The 17349-nt window shown below is 48.2% G+C and overlaps 5 protein-coding genes across 6 annotated transcripts; 4 read left to right on the top strand and 1 right to left on the bottom strand.

Annotated features, from left to right (window-relative positions):
• Positions 1-763: 763 nt before the first annotated feature.
• Positions 764-2054, top strand: LOC120674200. Its single transcript, XM_039955337.1, has 2 exons — positions 764-1075; positions 1194-2054. The coding sequence occupies exons 1-2, from the start codon at positions 817-819 to the stop codon at positions 1916-1918; spliced, it is 984 nt and encodes a 327-aa protein (XP_039811271.1). The 5' UTR covers positions 764-816; the 3' UTR covers positions 1919-2054.
• A 1572-nt stretch (positions 2055-3626) lies between these two features.
• LOC120672746 (proteinaceous RNase P 2) lies at positions 3627-6739 on the top strand. Its single transcript, XM_039953304.1, has 6 exons — positions 3627-4597; positions 5094-5195; positions 5287-5462; positions 5667-5787; positions 5986-6054; positions 6126-6739. The coding sequence occupies exons 1-6, from the start codon at positions 3701-3703 to the stop codon at positions 6357-6359; spliced, it is 1599 nt and encodes a 532-aa protein (XP_039809238.1). The 5' UTR covers positions 3627-3700; the 3' UTR covers positions 6360-6739.
• A 718-nt stretch (positions 6740-7457) lies between these two features.
• LOC120672747 (probable aspartyl aminopeptidase) lies at positions 7458-10630 on the bottom strand. Its single transcript, XM_039953305.1, has 9 exons — positions 10245-10630; positions 9977-10112; positions 9605-9877; positions 9280-9424; positions 8921-9160; positions 8533-8665; positions 8259-8440; positions 7800-7912; positions 7458-7671 (listed from the first exon to the last, which is right to left on the bottom strand). The coding sequence occupies exons 1-9, from the start codon at positions 10480-10482 to the stop codon at positions 7563-7565; spliced, it is 1569 nt and encodes a 522-aa protein (XP_039809239.1). The 5' UTR covers positions 10483-10630; the 3' UTR covers positions 7458-7562.
• A 2055-nt stretch (positions 10631-12685) lies between these two features.
• Positions 12686-14268, top strand: LOC120675210 (rho GTPase-activating protein 2-like). The gene is made up of 2 exons (XM_039956319.1): positions 12686-13753; positions 13851-14268. The coding sequence occupies exons 1-2, from the start codon at positions 13079-13081 to the stop codon at positions 14034-14036; spliced, it is 861 nt and encodes a 286-aa protein (XP_039812253.1). The 5' UTR covers positions 12686-13078; the 3' UTR covers positions 14037-14268.
• Positions 14269-14730: 462 nt separating this feature from the next.
• Positions 14731-17095, top strand: LOC120672419 (small nuclear ribonucleoprotein Sm D2-like). Of its 2 annotated transcripts, none has more exons than XM_039952807.1 (5): positions 14731-14861; positions 15479-15526; positions 15637-15711; positions 16605-16709; positions 16798-17095. In XM_039952807.1, the coding sequence occupies exons 2-5, from the start codon at positions 15509-15511 to the stop codon at positions 16912-16914; spliced, it is 315 nt and encodes a 104-aa protein (XP_039808741.1). In that variant the 5' UTR covers positions 14731-14861; positions 15479-15508; the 3' UTR covers positions 16915-17095. The 2 variants fall into 2 exon arrangements, with proteins under 2 accessions (XP_039808741.1, XP_039808742.1); XM_039952808.1 differs by lacking the exon at positions 14731-14861 and adding an exon at positions 14904-15172.
• Positions 17096-17349: the final 254 nt, after the last annotated feature.

Raw genomic sequence — 17349 nt, 5'->3', positions numbered from 1 at the left:
ATTAATCTTATGAATCTACTACATCTGTACGGGTACAGGTAATCTAAGCCTAGCTTTGATACATCTGTACGTCTTGTAATAAATTTATAAATTTTGTTGTTGGGTTGTTCGAAAAGACACTTCCCCCACAAATTTTTTTTTGATATTACTCGTAGTCGTAGGTACTATCGATCTGCACTTAATTTTGTAGTAGTGTTCATAGCTAGATCGAAGGATGAATGCATATTCGGTGATGTTTCATAATTCAAATGAAAGGGTCAAGTGCTTATGGCCGGGGAAGTAATTGATAAAGTTTAAACGCCAAAGTAGGCTATATATGCAGTGTGAGCTAATTTTGTGGAAGGCTCGCGTGAGACGCACAGAAAGCTGCTGCAGGGCCATATAGCTGTAGGTGCATTCGGATGCACGCACAAGCTGGCATCTCTATGGATCTGAAGAAGCACAAGGGGCGGCGCGCCTGCCGCCGGAGGCCACCATGAGGTAGCTAGGTGTGTGCGGCTTCACCGCCACGCCGGGCGGCCGAGCATCTGGGCTGGCCTCGGCTGGGCATGCAGGCCACGAGGGCGGTCGCTTCGCCGCGACGCCGCGCGCACCACGCCGGCCGGCCGGGATCCGATCGGAGAGCATGCACAGCAGAGCACAGCACGAGGTGGTCGCTTCGCCACGATCGACGCCACCACCATCGCCATGCCCATGCATACTCTTCTGCCCGCCCTATAAATAATCCTGCCCATATCGATCAATCGATCCGCGCGCGCACCAGAAAGCAGTATAGATAGTAGTCAATCGGAACTGAATCGAACAAGAAGAAGCAAGATGACTCATTTGGTTGCAGTCGCTGCGGCCCTGGTGGTGGCCGTGTGCGCCGCCGCCTCCGTCGCCGCCGCGCAGCAGCCAACTCCGCAGCCGCTGCCATCCAACTACCACATCATCACCCCGGGCAAGTTCAAGAGGGACCAGCAGCTGGCTTGCGGCGACGACTCCAACGGCAACAAGCCCAGCTGCAACGCCAAGTGCGACAAGCGATGCCCCAACCAGTGCATCGTCCTCTGCCCAGGATGCAAGACCTTCTGCAGTACGCACACAGAGAGCTTGCTTGCTTGCTTGCTTGCTTTAATTTCTTCTTCTTCTTCACTGGCTAAGCTAGCTAATCGATCGATCGATCACATACAATGCAAATTGATTTCTTCAAGTGTGCGACTTCTACCCCGGCGTGTCCTGCGGCGACCCTCGCTTCACCGGCGGCGACGGCAACAACTTCTACTTCCACGGCAAGAGGGACCAGGACTTCTGCATCCTCTCCGACGCCAACCTGCACATCAACGCCCACTTCATCGGCAATCGCAACCCAAGCATGAGGCGCGACTTCACCTGGATCCAGGCCCTCGGCATCCGCTTCGCCCACCACCGCCTCTACCTGGGCGCCGCCAAGACGGCCAGGTGGAGCAGCGACGTGGACCGCCTGGAGCTGGCCCTGGACGACGAGCCCGTCAGTATCCCCGCCGAGGCCGGCGCGCGCTGGGAGTCGGCCGCCGTGCCGGGGCTGTCGGTGACGCGGACCACCGCGGCCAACGGCGTGCGGGTGCAGCTCGCCGGGGTGCTGGACATCATGGCCAGCGTGGTACCCATCACGGAGGAGGACTCCCGGGTCCACAACTACGGCGTCACCGACGACGACAGCCTGGCGCACCTCGACCTGGGCTTCAAGTTCTACGACCTCACCGACGACGTCCACGGCGTCCTCGGCCAGACGTACCGCTCCGACTACGTCAACCAGCTGAGCGTGAGCGCCAACATGCCAGTCATGGGTGGGGCGCCCAACTACGTCGTCTCAGACATCTTCGCCACCGACTGCGCCGTCGCCAGGTTCGGCGGCGCCGCCGGCAGCATCGCCATGGTCACCGCCAAGGCCTACTAATCATCGATCATCGATATCATTTGGCCAAGATTTCGAATATTTTCTTCTTCTTTTTTCAAACTGGCCTGATGCATGAATAAATTTGTCAGCCAAAACAATACTGCTATAATGGATGTTCACTGTTCATTCAATGATACATTTAGTTTGGCAACATTTACAACACTAATTAGGAGTATTAAATATAGACTAATTATAAAACTAATTACACGAATGGACGGAAAATCGCGAGGCAAATCTATTAAGTCTAATTAATTCATCATTAGTGGTTGTTACTGTAGCACGACATTGTCTAATCATTGCATAATTAGGTTTATTAGATTCGTCTTGCGATTTTGCCCGGGAATTATAGAATAGATTTTGTCAGTTATTCACATTTAATACTCCTAATAAATTACTGTAGCGTAGGAAAAAATTTGGGGGAAACAGGTAAAAGTAAACACGGGCCATCTATGACCTTGGACGCCGCTCCCTCCCCCCCTTTGCGTGCGCTTGGCTATACGAGATCTGAGACCCTGCCCGCACTGCACGGCATGCATGCCTTCGCCGCGATGCCCGCCCGCCCTCTCGCACAGTCGCACTCTCGCTCGGCTGCAGGCTGGCATGCATGGCATGTACCCGTACACGACGCCGCGCGCGCATGCAGAACCAGGAGATCGAATGAACGCTCATCCAGCAGGACCCGTCAGGCCAAGTTCATGGTGAATTGGCCTAAACTTGGCAGACTAGCTAAGCCGTCCCTCGCGTCATCAAGACGAGAGATGAACAGCATAGGATTGGAAAATTTTAGGGCAAAGAGAAAAGGTAAAACAAATAAAAGATGTCTTTTTAATTAATTAGATGTTTTTAATCGGTTGTGACTCTTTATATTTATGGGAAGGGGAGGTCTTGCTTCTGATGAAGTCGAAACCCTGACAAATCTCGTGCTAAAATACAACTCCAACTCGAATTACACAGTCCAAAACCGATCTTCGCCTCACAAGAACCAGTTAGACCAATCTCACCGGGGAGCCCGACAAGATCCCGTGAACGCTCGCCTGGGTCATCTATGCAAGAAAAATTGCATAATTGCTTTTGGAAATGAGATACTAGTACGAGATTTATTATGGAAATAAATAAACGTGTATGCACTAAAGGATTTGGTACATTATTTTCTCATCTGTTTGGACGACTGAAGGTCTGGGAAAAAACAAAAAGATTGCAAATGCAAATTGACTACAAAGAGCTTAACTTAAATAAAAGAACAAAATGGAAAAGAAAAAGGTATGCCACAGGAGTGTAAGCCCCGTTCTGTTAGTCCAAACTTGGACCAAGTGAATAACTGTGAGATATTCGGCCATTTGACCCAGGGCCGGCTCCCTGAATTGGGCTCCACACACGTCTCAGCCCCCCAAACAACAACGGGGAGAGCCAGCCCGTGGGCCGTCCACGTTTCCGTGGGCGCATCGCTGCGCAGAGGGGCCCGGGGACTTTCCAGGGCTTGTTAGGCCCGCTCACTTCATCCTGTGGCACGCCAACCCACGCCGTAGCTATCCCTTATAATCAGGGCGCTGTCCACATGAGCTCACGGTATGGGATTAATCAGTACCTCCAACTCGATAGCCCGCCATGGGAAAGGAAAGGAAAGAATGAGGAGGAGGCTAATGCTAGTGCACCGTGGGCTCAATCAGCTAGCTTATGGGGGGCCTGTGGGCGCTGATGGCCCAAAAACCTCCGCTCCTCCTTAGGGCTCTTCCTCCTCGTCCTCCCCGCTCCAGCCGCCGCCGCCGCGCCACGCACTCTGCAATGGCAAGGCGGCGCGGCTCCAAGGGCCCGAACCCCGACCTTTCCCGCACCCTCACCGATTGCACCCGCCGCGGGGACGCCGCTGCCGCCATGGCCGCTTTCGACGACGCCGTCTCCGACCCCGACGCCCCTACCCGCCTCGCCGCCCACCAGTACAACCAGCTCCTCCATCTCCTCGCCACCGCCGACCGCTCCTCCTTCCCCAGCCCCGCTGCCGCCGCGCGCCGCGTCTTCGACCACATGCTCCAGGCCGGCGCGCCGCCGTCCGAGGCCACCATCACCTCCCTTGCCCGCGTCACCGCCGCGTCCGCCGCTGACGAGGCCTTCCAGCTTGTGGCCACCATGAAGGAGAAGCACGGCCTCGCCCCGCGCCTCCGCTCCTACAGCCCCGTGCTCGCCGCGTTCCGCCGTGCCGGGGACGCCTCCAAGGCCTACGCTGTCGAGGCCCACATGGCAGCCTCCGGTCTGTCGCCAGAGGAGCCCGAGCTGGCCGCGCTCCTCGATGTCAGCTGCACAGCCGGGGACGCCGACAAGGTGTATGAGTATATGCACAAGCTGAGGCAAACCGTGGACTGCGTCGGTGAGGAGACTGCGCAGGTCCTGGAGGCTTGGTTCGGTAGTGACAGGGCGGCGATGGCTGGTAAGGCTGAGTGGGACGCCGCTGAGGTCAAGCACGCCATTGTGCTGAATGGTGGCGGGAGCCATCAGCTTGGATGGCTTGGGACTGGCCCTTGGACGGTGCAGCGGGTGACAGCTGGGGCTGATGGTCAGTGTGGTAGCTGTAAATGCCGGCTTGCTTGTGTTGACATTGACATGGAGGAGACGCAGAGGTTTGCTGATTCTGTTGCTGCTTTGGCACTTGAGAGGGAGACCAAAGCGAATTTCAGACGCTTTCAGGTGCATTTCCTCCCTCCCTCCCTCCCTCCCTCCCTCCCTCCCTCCGATTGCTGTGATTCTAGTTACTTTGCTGGAAAGGGCAGTCAGCATTCATTTACTACATCACTAAGCATTAACCTGGGAAAATTGGCATACAGATGATGTGCCCTGCCACTTTTCACAGTACCTACTAATACTGCTATGCTATGAGGTTTGGACTTTGGATATGTAGTGCTGTGCTGTAGGGTACTCTATGTCCATTGATTCACACATCCTTGGGAGAAAAATGAGCTGATGTATGCTGTCACATGACTTAGGCTTGGGCATCCTTAGGCACCTAAGCTTTACTTTTCATACCTGTGTCATACTAGAACACATCTGCCATTTAGAATTCTGTTATAACTAATGCATTGTATTCACATGACTATAAAGCTAGCATAAAGATACCCATTTTTCTCCCTATGTTTGTGAACAATACCCATTTGTGAACACAGATTGATTAATATGTTTTATGTAGGAGTGGTTGGAAGAGAATAAAGAATATGAAGCTATAGTCGATGGTGCAAATATCGCATTGTATCAACAAAATTTTGCAGAGGGCGGTTTCAGTTTGACTCAGGTCTGTGCGTCACTTTGCACTGAACTTTTTACACATTGTTACACGATACATGCTAATTCTTGTTCAAATTCCCATGCTTAATATAGAGCAGCTGGATGCCGTTATAACAGAGTTACGGGGTAGATATCATGGTAAATGGCCACTTGTCATTTTACATAATAAACGAATTGCCAAGCTTATGGAAAATTTGTCCAATAGACATTTGATTGAAACTTGGAGAGCAAACGGAGCATTGTACACTACACCAAGTGGGTCAAATGATGACTGGTAATGCTCAGCTTCTAGCCTTCAGTATCCCTGCAATTACTTTCCAAGTTAAAAGTTCTCAATGACAATGGAAACACCTTGCGGCCACCTTTTTGTAAATTGGGAGGTGTTTCCTCTTTATGTAGTACGTGTGCACAGACCACAAACATTTACGCTCAATAGTATGTTGAATTTTTTGCTTTTCCTATGTTTCTCTCCTGGCAGGTATTGGCTATATGCAGCAATCAAACTAAATTGTTTGCTTGTGACCAATGATGAAATGAGAGATCACATATTCGAGCTTCTAGGATCATCCTTTTTCCCAAAGTGGAAGCAACGTCACCGGGTGAGTTCAATGCCCATTTTCCATGTGTGATTTATTAACACAGAAGCCTGTCCGTTGATGTTTACAATACTAGTTTGAACTAAACAATGTACTAATTAGTTTCGTAGGGCCTTGATCCTTATTTCAAACCTTTTTCACATATTGGATCATGTCTGCTATTATTAATTGCTAATTTTTAAACTTGTTGCTATTGTGCAGGTAAAGTACACATTTAATAAAGGAAAAGCGGTGCTTGTGATGCCACCCCCTTATTCTTCAGAGATTCAAGTAAGTAACCTGGTTTCAGTTATTTTTCCAGAGCCCTGTATTTTCTGTTGCTTATGCGATCTTTTTTACAGGAGTCAGAGGTGGGATCTTGGCATGTTCCGATGGAAGAGAAGTCTGGGGATGAGAGAGTTAGGATTTGGCTTTGTATTGGCAGGACAGGGACCTGCAAAGTACCTGACAAAGTTCCTACAACTAATGGAGTTGTCCAGGAAGTTCCTCCAAATGAGGCATCTAACAGGGTGCGACAGAGTCTGCAAGAAGATAAGGCCGAGTCGATAACTGGTAAAAGAAAGGATAGAGAGTGATTTCCTATCCAGCAGTGGCATCTATGGTGGGAGTGGTCATCCATGAGCAACTGAAGCATACTGTGTTTCTGCAATCTGCTTGGTTGTGTATTCCACAAGAAGTTCTTGCCATCCCAAATATTTGGGACAATGATCATTATCCTTACAGCTGTGCGCCAGTTAGTTTAGAAGTCTAATGAAAATCATTGGCAAAGGAAACTACACTGGCACTAAGGATTTCATTGGTTCCAAGATTCAGTGTAAAACTCAACTGGTATACCATTGTTTCCTTTGCCCGGTTAATGAAAAGTTTATTTCATTCTGTATCTATGATAACCTTTCAAGGTGACACGATACATTTATTAAACACTCACATCAGAATGTTTTACTAGCTAATGCCATCTGCTGCTTTTGTCCAATGCAGCAATATGGAGATAGATTTATTTCACGTGTTTCCCTATTTGTGGACAAAATTTGATTGGAATTATTAGGTTACAGGATTGCGGTTGTCAACTTATAATCTTCAACAATTTTTATTTAAGAAATCATAATTGTTGTAAGAAAATGCTTATTTTCCATCATAAGAAGCAAAAGTAGCTAACGATATGCAGCCAGATATATATCCCATCAAAAGGAGAAATGGAGAGGCTTTTACATGTTCAAGTTATCTCAAGAAACAGAGTTGTCAGCGTGTAACCTTATATATATCAACTGATTTCTCAACTCATGAGGAAGTTTCGGCTCGATCCCGCCTGCAGGAATGTTGGTCGTTCTATGGGCATAGTTTCTCGGCCTGGTTGCTGAGCGTTTGCCTTTGCGACCTCCTATTCGAATCTTCATATAGGCGTTTGCCTTTGCGACCTCCTATTCGAATCTTCATATAGGTTGGGATTGAGTTCGAAGCTTTTTCTGATTTTCTGCTATGTCAATAGGTGTAACTAGGAGTAATTGTAGCTCATGGGCTAGCCAAATAGGTGTTTTAGTGCGAGTATGGTGGGTGAGTGGCGGTCTATAGCCCCACCATTTTGTTCTGAGACACCTTGTGTCTTATTGTAACAATGTTCATGAGTTATGAATGAAACACCGTCTCAAAAAAAAAACTCTTCAACGGTACAGACAGACGGGATGTTGGTGTATATAAAATTGATGCTATGATGATAGATAGATAGCAACAATTCGAATTTCCATTAATTATTCAAACATTGAACAGTAAAAGATATAGGACTAAAAATCTACATTCAACTTCCTGTCAATATCGGAGAACATCTCGAAAAAAGCTTTGAAGTGCCTGTATGTTGTGTCTACATCTTGTTTGCCGCACATTTCTCGTATGCTGCAACAAATTCAAGGTAGTATAGTATTTAGTGATGCAAGGTTTCAAAAAGAAATCAGCAATTCGCGAGAGAAATTTGTAGAATTAAAACATTTCCATTAAAAAATGTTGAATGAGCTGATTAATACCTGTGCATCGAAAGCTGAGGAATGCCACAATCAACAGTCCGTATGCCAACACCAGAAGCAAGTATGGGTCCAATAGTGGAGCCACATCCCATATCATTCCTTACAACAAATTCCTGTATGGTATTTAAGTCAATTGAATAGTTCTGGATAAACCATCTAATGCAATCCAAACATAAATGAAGTAACGAGAGAGATTTGACTAAGACAAGAAATTAAAGTGATCAGTTTCTATGTTGTATAATTCAGCATTTCACTTCTTGCAGCGGTGCTGCAGTTGCTGCTCTACCTATCAGTGGTACTAGCAAAAGATTATAAACAAAAAAAATCAGGCCACTCGTTAGCCTGTGTTTTTAGGCTGTTGCACAGCTCAATAGCTCGTCCGTGTCTTTTCATACACATCACTATGTCCTTACAAACCAGGCTACTAATAAAACCATAGTGCAGAAAACTGAAAAGCACCTGAACCGGAAGGTTTTGAATCCTCGCTATTTCTTTGAAGAGGAAAGCTGTAATAGCACTTGTGGCATAACGTTGGTTAGCATTGTGCTTGATGACAAGACCCTTCTGTAGTTCTGGTCTATGGCACTCTTCATGCTTGTCTGAATAGTTCGGGTGCAGGGCATGAGCCATGTCTGCCGAAACTAAAAAGGGTAAATAAAAGTCAAGTTAGAGCGACTATTCCATCCTTACGTCACTGGGGACATCTCTTGAGCCTTACATGCTCAAGCCTTACCAAGGAATGAAGAATGTATTGCACGTTCCAAAGCTCCCTCCCCCATTGATTGATGCATCAAGGAATCGACGATTCGTCTCATAGCCTGGAACATGGTTGGTGCACCTGCCCCTTGCATTGAATCTGAACCCACCTGAACAGTGCAGGGAACAAACATGAATCTCAAATTAGTTCCAATTTACTCCTTTAAAAAAAATCATAGCATTCCCTGAAATCACAACTATAGATTTATTTCTTGCTTTAAGGCCACTTTAAGCATAAGCCATCTCAAACAGGGCCCTAATGAGTATTAGGAATCTAGAAATGCAAAGATATATTCTTCACCAGCAGGGTAAAATTTATCGTGATACATCTCATGCGGGACAGCACTTTTGTGTATATAGCATACCTCCTCGTTATCAAACATAGCAACCATTCTTATAGCCTTCTCACTGGACAGTTGTTCTGCCACCTTGGAAGAGTCCATGAGAGATCTGAGAGCACAATAACATGAAGCAAGATTATCCAGTCTTCCAGAATAGATGAACTCATTGTTTCCCCCACCAAGGCAGCTAGGCTGAGTATCACATACGTTCAACTCCATACCAATTATTTCATCAGATTCACAACCAATTTCCTCTGAGAGAATCTGAAGAGTAAAGAGATAAGAAGAGATATGATTTCAAGTCATCTGTAGCAATTTCCAACTAAATTTTAGTAGAGTGAAGGGGACAGGCCCCAAAACCAATGGAGTGGGATTAGGGGTACCTGCAAAAGTAGCGGATGGTGGGCGACTTTTGTAGAGCTAGAACTTTTGTCATCAGAATTTATAGTTGCTTCTTCATGCTTTGTTGCAAGAAGTGGAACAAGATGGGTCTCTAGGTTAGGCTTGAAGCCATCAGAATTCACTGTGCTAAAATGAAAAGGAGTTCACTAAGACAAGGGGGAGGAGCCATGTTTTTTCTTTTTCTTTTTTAAAAAAAAGCATAGATGAACTTTAGAAGTATTTTCTTAATACAATACATAGAATAGAAATCATAACTGCTAATGATTATAAGATTTACAAGATAGACAAGTAAGAAGATGAGATCACCGGTTAAGATGTATGGCCAGTGTGGGCACACGTATCAATGGTCTGGTGATCTTGACCAGCTTATGCTTGAAGGAACCATCTGCAGCCCTGAGGATGACTCTCCCAGCCAAAGTTAGATCCCTGTCAAACCAAGTATGCCACAGCCCACTCCCGTACGTCTGCACATTCAGCATTTGGTGGCCAGATTTGAAGGTGGCAGACCTCGGCTTGAGCTTGAGACATGGACTATCAGTGTGGGCAGCAATTATATTAAAACCATTCCCAACCCTGTACCTGCAACAGTTTATGAGCGTATGTCAGTGCGTGCAATGCTATCCATTCATATGGGGTGGCAAGTGCAAGGCACGCGTGAAGAAGTGATGAGTGACTTACTTTTCCCCAATGGCAAAGGCGACCAAGCAGGACATGTTGCGCGTGAAGAAGTAGCGTCCACCGGGCTGCAGGTCCCAGTCATCACTCTCGCTGAGCAGCTTGAAGCCCGCGTCGAGAAGCTGCCGCTTGGCCTCAGCTGGAACACAGGCATGGAGGAGCAGAGGTGGAAGCGGAATGACTGGAGTTAGCAGCAAGTAATATCGTCGAACAGCGAGCGGGCACGCGGCTGGACGAGAGTGCAGTAACAGAAGGGGAGCGGGTGAGGAACCTGTGGCGTGGAATTGCGTCCATGAGTCGTTGAGGTAGTCGAGGAGGCCGGCGACGATGGAGGGCGGGGCGGCTTCGAGGGGCGAGGCCGGGTGGGTGGAGCAGAGGCGGCGCGTGGAGACGGCGGGGAGACGGGCGCGCCGCAACCAGGACGAGGTGTAGGAGGAGAGAGAGGAGCGGGAGTAGGGATGGGTTGGTAGCGGCGGAGGCCTTGGGAGGTGGAGGCGGAGCAGAGCCATCGACGGCTAGTGTCGGCGGCGGTGCGGCGCCGGCGCTGGCGCGGCAACAGGACGGGTAAGGGAGATGACGTCGGACGAGAGAGAGAGGGTGGTGGGGGCAGTGGCATACCGTACATGGCCGAGCCCAGCCCAGTCCAAGGTGGTTCCTGTTTCATCGTCGGAATATCAGGGTTAAAAATCCTGACCGGTCCGGTTTTACCGGTAATCGGTCCGGACCGGTTCCGGTTCCGGTTTCAAATCGGCCCAAATTTAAAATTTAAATTTGAATTTTAAAAAAATGGAAAATTTTCAAAAATTTTCTAAAAATACTTCAAGTTGTGACGAATCTACTGGTGTCAAATTTTTTCAAATATTCGTTCATTTAGTATACTTTGCGAGCATTTGAAGTTAAACAAAAAAATATGCATACAAAAGTATACAAATACAATGTAAAAGTAGTACAAAAGAGGGTTGGAGGGTTCATTTAGGCTAAAACATGTTATACAAACATTCATTTAGTATATTTTGCGGGCATTTGAATTTAAACCAAAAAAAGGAAAAAAATTGAATTTGGCCGGTTACCACTCAAACCGACCGGTAACCGGTCAAACCGGACCGGTAAACCGGTCGGCTAGCCGATAGGAACCGGTTGAACATGAGTTTTTGGTTTGGATTTTGAATTTGGCCGGTTTTTCTGGTAACCGGTCCGGTTTACCGCTAATAGTGGGCGGCGGTTTTGTCCTACCGGTCGGTAAAAAAACCCTGCATCGGATCGGATAGAGCTGAGAGGCCGGGCCCAGGCCCAACATAGGTGTTTATAAATAATAAATAATGCCTGGAATATTGATTTGATCAAAATTCAAGTGAATTTAAACCGGTATTTCGCATGGAGGTCTTGGAGGAGCTTGTCCTGCTCGTGAGGTAATAAATTCTTCTGCGGTTTTGCCTAGCCAAATTCTTATTATTTTACTTACGACGTTGCAGCAGTCTTAGGGTGTTGGCGACGCTGCCCCGGGGTATGATTAGAGCCTCTGTTGCACGGATACGCCAAGAGGGTGGTGTATTCGTATCCGGTACATATCGGATACGGATACGCCCTAGATACGCCTCGGATACATTTCAGGCCATATCCTAAAATTCTGAATACATATCGGTATGGATACATGTATCTGATACGTGGTCAACCATCAGAGGGAGGCCGAGGAGGAGCGATGGCCACTGCTGTGGAGTGGGAAGGGGAGGAAGAGAAGTGGCGACGGTTATTGCTGCGGACAGAAGGTAAAGGAGGAGCGGCGACCGTTGCTGCGGAGGGGAGGGGGGCAGAAGATGGGCCGCGATCGGAGGCAGAGGTATCTCCCTCATGCCCTTCCCTCTCGCGCGTCGCGCCGCCCCTCTGGATCCGCGGCGATTGGGCCCGTGCCGGAGGGCCCGCGTCGAGACGACGGCCGGCGGGGCCGTCGCCCCGTGTTCCGCTAGGCGGAAGAGGCAGGGCTGGCGGCAGCGGAGGAGGAAGAGGAGGCAGGGGCGGGCAAGCGTGCGGAGGAAGGAGGTAGGGGAGACGGCCGAAGGAGGAAGGAGACGTGCAGATCCGATCGGGGTGGGTGAGTGGATAAGGGGAAGCTAGGAGGTGGCTGGACTGTTTTAGTGGGCTTTTGTCCAAAGTTAGGCCCATTAGTTGCTTATTGTTTTTAGAGATATATCTCATTACGTGATATTTTATATATAATTATTAATTATTCTAGCCGTATTCCCGTATCGGTGTTTTTTGAGAAAGTTTGTATCTGCGTATCCGATATGTATCGTATCCGTATCTGTGTAACATAGATTAGAGTTGTTAATTGGTGGCTCTTAGGTGCACCTCCAACCCTCTTTAGTTCAAAGTTTTGTATTAATTTTTAAAAATAAAATCTGATTTCGAAGAAATAATATAAAATTTTAAACTAAAGAGGATTGGAGGTGCACCTATAAGGTCACCCATTAACACCCTTAGGCATGATGATGTACTCGTATGTGCATGATGAAAGCAAGAAAATGAACCTTGAACCAAACACTTTTGTTTCATACTACATACATATTTAAAAAAAATTCTGTTGGCGTAATCTTGAACCAAAATCAAGACGTTTGACAGGTTGCATTGCTTGCTTGTTCTTTTTTAAATTTGTTATACAAATAGGCCACTAGCTAGCTGCTAGCTACATACAGATGGACCGGATCGACCAAAATCTTTAATTACAAGAGAAGGTTAGCAGGAGTGACGGTGAGTTGGCGTCGTGTTCGTGTATGTATTGGTGCCGCCCACGTCTGTCGTCGCTGGCTGCAGGCTGCAACTACGAATGAGGCGGGCAGTGCACCATTGAGTTGAGGAGACAGGAGAGCCTGCATTGCATGCATCCCCAGCCACCTCCTCTTCCACCAACTGCTAGTTAGATTCCTGCCGCTACGCGGTCTCCCTCTCTCTGATCGATCTCTCCCCCTTCCTCCGATCCATCCATCAACTGCTGCGTGCTTGACCAGATCACGCCAGACCGACCTTTCATTATTGCATCTGCTGCGGGCCGGCCGCGCGCACCCCGGCCGTCGCGTCGACGTCCGATCCGATCCAATCGGATCGAGCGAGATGCATGGTGGTGGCGACGACGACGACGACGACGGGGACCTTGTCGACCACCGGCGGCAGCCGCCGCCGCCGATGGAGATCGGGTGGCCGACGGACGTCCGGCACGTGGCGCACGTGACGTTCGACCGGTTCCACGGGTTCCGCGGCGTGCCGGAGGAGCTGCGGCCGGAGGTGGAGCTGTCACCCAGCGCCAGCAAGACGGTGTTCGGCGTGTCGACGGAGTCGATGCAGTGCTCCTACGACGGCCGGGGGAACAGCGTTCCCACCATCCTGCTCCACCTGCAGCGCCGCCTGTACGACCAGGGCGGCCTCGCCACGGAGGGCATCTTCAGGATCACCGCCGAGGCCGGCCAGGAGCAGCGCGCCAGGGACCAGCTCAACGCCTCCGGCGTGGTGCCCGACGGCGTCGACGTGCACTGCCTGGCGGGCCTTATCAAGGCCTGGTTCCGGGAGCTCCCCGGCGGGCTGCTGGACGCGCTGCCGGCGGACGAGGTGGTGCGGTGCCAGACGGAGGACGACTGCGCCCGCCTCTGCGCCGCCAGGCTGACGCCGCCCAAGGCCGCCCTCCTCGACTGGGCCGTCAGCCTCATGGCCGACGTCGCAAGGGAGGAGAAGGACAACAAGATGGGCACGCGGAATGTCGCCATGGTCTTCGCGCCAAACATGCTGACGCAGGTAATCTGCAGTTGATGATTTGGCATTAATTATGCCTAGCTTCTTTTCGATCTGATAAAATTATATGCATGATCGATCGATTGCTGCGCGCGTGCAGAGCGTGGATCCCCTGACGGCGCTCAAGTACGCGGTGCAAGTGATGAACTTGCTCAACATGCTCATCGAGAGGGCGCTCAAGCACCAACAACCATCACCGGCCGATCATGGCCGGCATGGCGCCTCCTCCTCCTCCTCGTCTTCGTCTTCCTCTGCTGCTGCTGGTGGTGGTGGTCGTCGTCCATAGTTCATCATCATGACACAAATATAATCGATCAAGCAATATAATTAAAGCTACCACTGATAGAAGATTGTTATTTCATTCATTCATTCATCCATTCATGGATGTAATACTATAGCTGCTAGGTGCTTTAGTTTGCTTGGCGTGCGAATTATATTCAAGCTGACTCGTGCCTGACCAACCAACCCTAACTAGGTCTAGGTAGGTAGGATCGAGCAAATCAGCATTGCATTGCATTGCATTCTCTCTCTCTCTCTCTCTCTCTCTCTCTCTCTCTCTCTCTCTCTCTCTCTCTCCTCTCTCTCTCTCTCTCTCTCTCTCTCTCTCTCTCTCTCTCTCTGCTGTGTGTGAGTGTCGTTTCTGATGTGATGAACATCGTCATACCATTCCCGTTTAATCTAGTCTAAGTTGCTGTATGGTGTCCTGATGACTGTATGTATGTTTGGATGTATAATTGTATTTCCCTACCCGCCGGCTGATTCAATAGTGTTATGTCTGCTGTTTTTCTCCAAACGCATTGTACAGAGGAATCACAATCACTCACTCAGTTCGTTAAAAAAAAACAATCACTCAGTCACTAGAAATTTAATAAAAAAATCAAATTCGACCAACGAACAAATTCGGCCCAAATAAATTCATCGATGGATCCCGGCCCAACCTAGCTAGAACGGGCCATCACCATCCACGGCCGCGGGCCACCGCACCACCACCACCTCCTCCTCCTCCTCCAGAAAACCAAAACCCCCTTCTTCGCTTTGGGTCCAGTCCAGGCGTCCAGCCCAGCCGAACTAGGGTTTCTTCTCGCCGCCGCCTTCTCGCCTCCACGCCCAGGTAATCCACCCTCTTTTCCTTCTCCCTTCTAGTAAGTAGCCTGTGATGGCCGTGCGTGGACTCGAGATCCATCCGGACCTAGTTTTGTTGCTTTCAATGCCCTAGTAGTTAGTTTGATTGCTCGTTGTTTGCTTTCGCCCTCCAGAAATCCCAGTGTGAGAAGGGCCTCTAGCTGACTTGGTTAGGAAACCAACGGCACTCCTAACTCTTGGGTTCGACTCCCTATGGAGCGAACCTTAGCTTGAGGTTAAAAAAATCCCCTCGCATGCTCCATGTCCAAAGCACGTGTATGGTCCGGCCTAACTCACAAGGTGACAGACTCGTGTACGGTAGGGTGCAGGGGTTCGGGGGTTTTTTCGATCTGTGTGAGAATATCTTCTTCTTAATACAATGCCGTGGGGAGGTCTTTCCCCCACTGGTCGAGTTTTTTTTTATAGAAATCCCAGTGTTTCTGTATGCACTTCCAATCCCTCCAGTTTGTTATCTATTCTTCATTTATTTTCTGAAATGAAATTTGCGGGGGTCAACCTGAAACCAATAGACTGTGTTAATTGCTACCTATATGCTTTCAATTCAAGCTACTAATCATTTGCTTGTTTTTTTTTTTCCATGTGAAGATTGCCGGCTCTACTTGGTGAGCCGCACGGATGGCGGAGGATGCCAATGTAAAGCACCAAGTGCCCGCTCTTCTCTTTCTACTTTTGCGGTGTCTATCTTCTTGGTATTAATTAATTGTGATCTGGCTCATGTGCCCTTAACACCTTTGTTGAAACAGGGAAAGAAGGAGGAGGAGGAGTTCAGCACAGGCCCTCTGTCAGTGCTGATGATGAGCGTCAAGAACAATACCCAGGTTTCTACATTTCTACAACTATTATGATCTCAGCTTACCTCCCCACTTTCATCTGTCAGTCTATCTACATTGATTTGCTCGCCCAAATGCACAAATTCTGTTATCTTGTCATGTTATCGTGCTAGCTCAAAGTTCAGTTAGCTGAGGTGCACAACAGAATGCGCTATATCTTCTACAGTTATCTTCCCTGCAAATTAGGGTGTGTTATCATATTTTCGGTAGCTGCAGCACGTTCCTTAGCCATGGTTCTCATTTCATTTGCTACAACATGTCCCCCATAAGCCATAGCTGTGATTCCAACATCACTTATGTCCATGTAAGTGGTGACACAGTAGTCTCAGCAGTCATCATGATTTGAAGTTGTGACCTATAGCATTAGTGCCTCTATCTCAGCTTCTTCAGCCTTCATTTTCTACATTCCTGTGCTTCCATCATGGATCATATGTCATTTATTTTCATTATCTGAAGTTGGATTTTTTGTGTTTTTGCCTGGATCTGTTTTCTCGGAGTGTAATGACTGATATTGTTGTAGCCTGACTAATTTGTTGAGTCCAAGTTGGTTAGCCATAAACGTGGTCACGTATTGATGTATTGCAGAATAAACACTGATTTGGCTACCTAGGTGCTGCCAGCTTCCAGGCTATAGCAAGTCTCAGTGTCCCATGCACATTTTCACGCACTAGATCTGAGCTCTGCATTTTAAACCCTGGACATTGTTAGCAGGCTAGCAAGTGTGCTAGCTATATCCATCGTTGTCACCCATCAGCTATATTATGTTTCTCTCTGATGTATCGCATTTTAAGCATTTTATATTATGCTAAATTGCTTATTGCTGACTGCAGATAGAATTGTTCAACTGGTCCTTATTCTTATCACACTCTCTTACATCTTAGGTTCTTATCAACTGCCGGAACAACAAGAAGTTACTTGGTCGTGTGAGGGCATTTGATCGGCATTGCAACATGGTTCTTGAGAATGTTAGGGAGATGTGGACTGAGGTATAGATGGCATGTTATCTGAGCTGCTGTATCAGTTCCATCTCTTGTGTTTATGTGTTAATTAACATATCTGTTGCTCCTGTTACAGATACCGAAGACTGGTAAAGGCAAGAAGAAGGCTCTTCCGGTGAACAAAGACAGGTTCATAAGCAAGATGTTCCTCCGTGGGGATTCAGTCATCATTGTTCTCAGGAACCCGAAATGAGTTGGACAACTTTGCTAGCTTGCTGTCTAATCTGTATGCCAAACACTGTTCCATTCGTATAAGAGACGATTCTTGGTGGAGTGTTTTAGTTGGATGCTGTGATGCACCTCTTGCGTTCACTGGTACTTTCTATTTGGCCCAATCATTATCAAATTTAGAACTCCACTGTTCCATTTGTCGATTCCCATTTGCAAATTGCAAGGATGGTAATGGCATGTGTTTGAGCAAAGCAGGGTCGTCATACGCCCACAGTAATTACTTTCTGCGTAAAACCGATCTGGGAGTCATTTTTTTAGGCAAATCTGGGGGTGACATTAAAGCAAATCGCACATTTTTTTTAGACAACGATTATCAAAGAAATTTTGACGGAGCGCAGCAGCAATTTATTAGCCGGCACCACAAAAATATTTCCGCCGTGGGTGTTCTCACAGTTCG

This window comes from Panicum virgatum, chromosome 5N (assembly GCF_016808335.1).
Source record: "Panicum virgatum strain AP13 chromosome 5N, P.virgatum_v5, whole genome shotgun sequence".
Taxonomy (NCBI): domain Eukaryota; kingdom Viridiplantae; phylum Streptophyta; class Magnoliopsida; order Poales; family Poaceae; genus Panicum; species Panicum virgatum.
The sequence above is the reverse complement of the archived record's forward strand: the minus strand, read 5'-3'. Positions and strand labels throughout refer to the sequence as shown.

Coding starts and splice junctions, on each gene's coding strand:
- LOC120675210 (XM_039956319.1), top strand. CDS start 13,079: ATGCATGGTGGTGGCGACGACGACGACGACGACGGGGACCTTGTCGAC. Junction 13,754..13,850: donor CGCCAAACATGCTGACGCAG/GTAATCTGCAGT, acceptor GCGCGCGTGCAG/AGCGTGGATCCCCTGACGGC.
- LOC120674200 (XM_039955337.1), top strand. CDS start 817: ATGACTCATTTGGTTGCAGTCGCTGCGGCCCTGGTGGTGGCCGTGTGC. Junction 1,076..1,193: donor AGGATGCAAGACCTTCTGCA/GTACGCACACAG, acceptor GATTTCTTCAAG/TGTGCGACTTCTACCCCGGC.
- LOC120672747 (XM_039953305.1), bottom strand. CDS start 10,482: ATGGCTCTGCTCCGCCTCCACCTCCCAAGGCCTCCGCCGCTACCAACC. Junction 8,441..8,532: donor AATACATTCTTCATTCCTTG/GTAAGGCTTGAG, acceptor TACCCTTTTTAG/TTTCGGCAGACATGGCTCAT. Junction 7,913..8,258: donor TTCAAAACCTTCCGGTTCAG/GTGCTTTTCAGT, acceptor AATACCATACAG/GAATTTGTTGTAAGGAATGA.
- LOC120672419 (XM_039952807.1), top strand. Junction 15,712..16,604: donor GCGTCAAGAACAATACCCAG/GTTTCTACATTT, acceptor CTTACATCTTAG/GTTCTTATCAACTGCCGGAA. Junction 16,710..16,797: donor TTAGGGAGATGTGGACTGAG/GTATAGATGGCA, acceptor CTCCTGTTACAG/ATACCGAAGACTGGTAAAGG.
- LOC120672746 (XM_039953304.1), top strand. CDS start 3,701: ATGGCAAGGCGGCGCGGCTCCAAGGGCCCGAACCCCGACCTTTCCCGC. Junction 4,598..5,093: donor CGAATTTCAGACGCTTTCAG/GTGCATTTCCTC, acceptor TGTTTTATGTAG/GAGTGGTTGGAAGAGAATAA. Junction 5,196..5,286: donor GCGGTTTCAGTTTGACTCAG/GTCTGTGCGTCA, acceptor AATATAGAGCAG/CTGGATGCCGTTATAACAGA.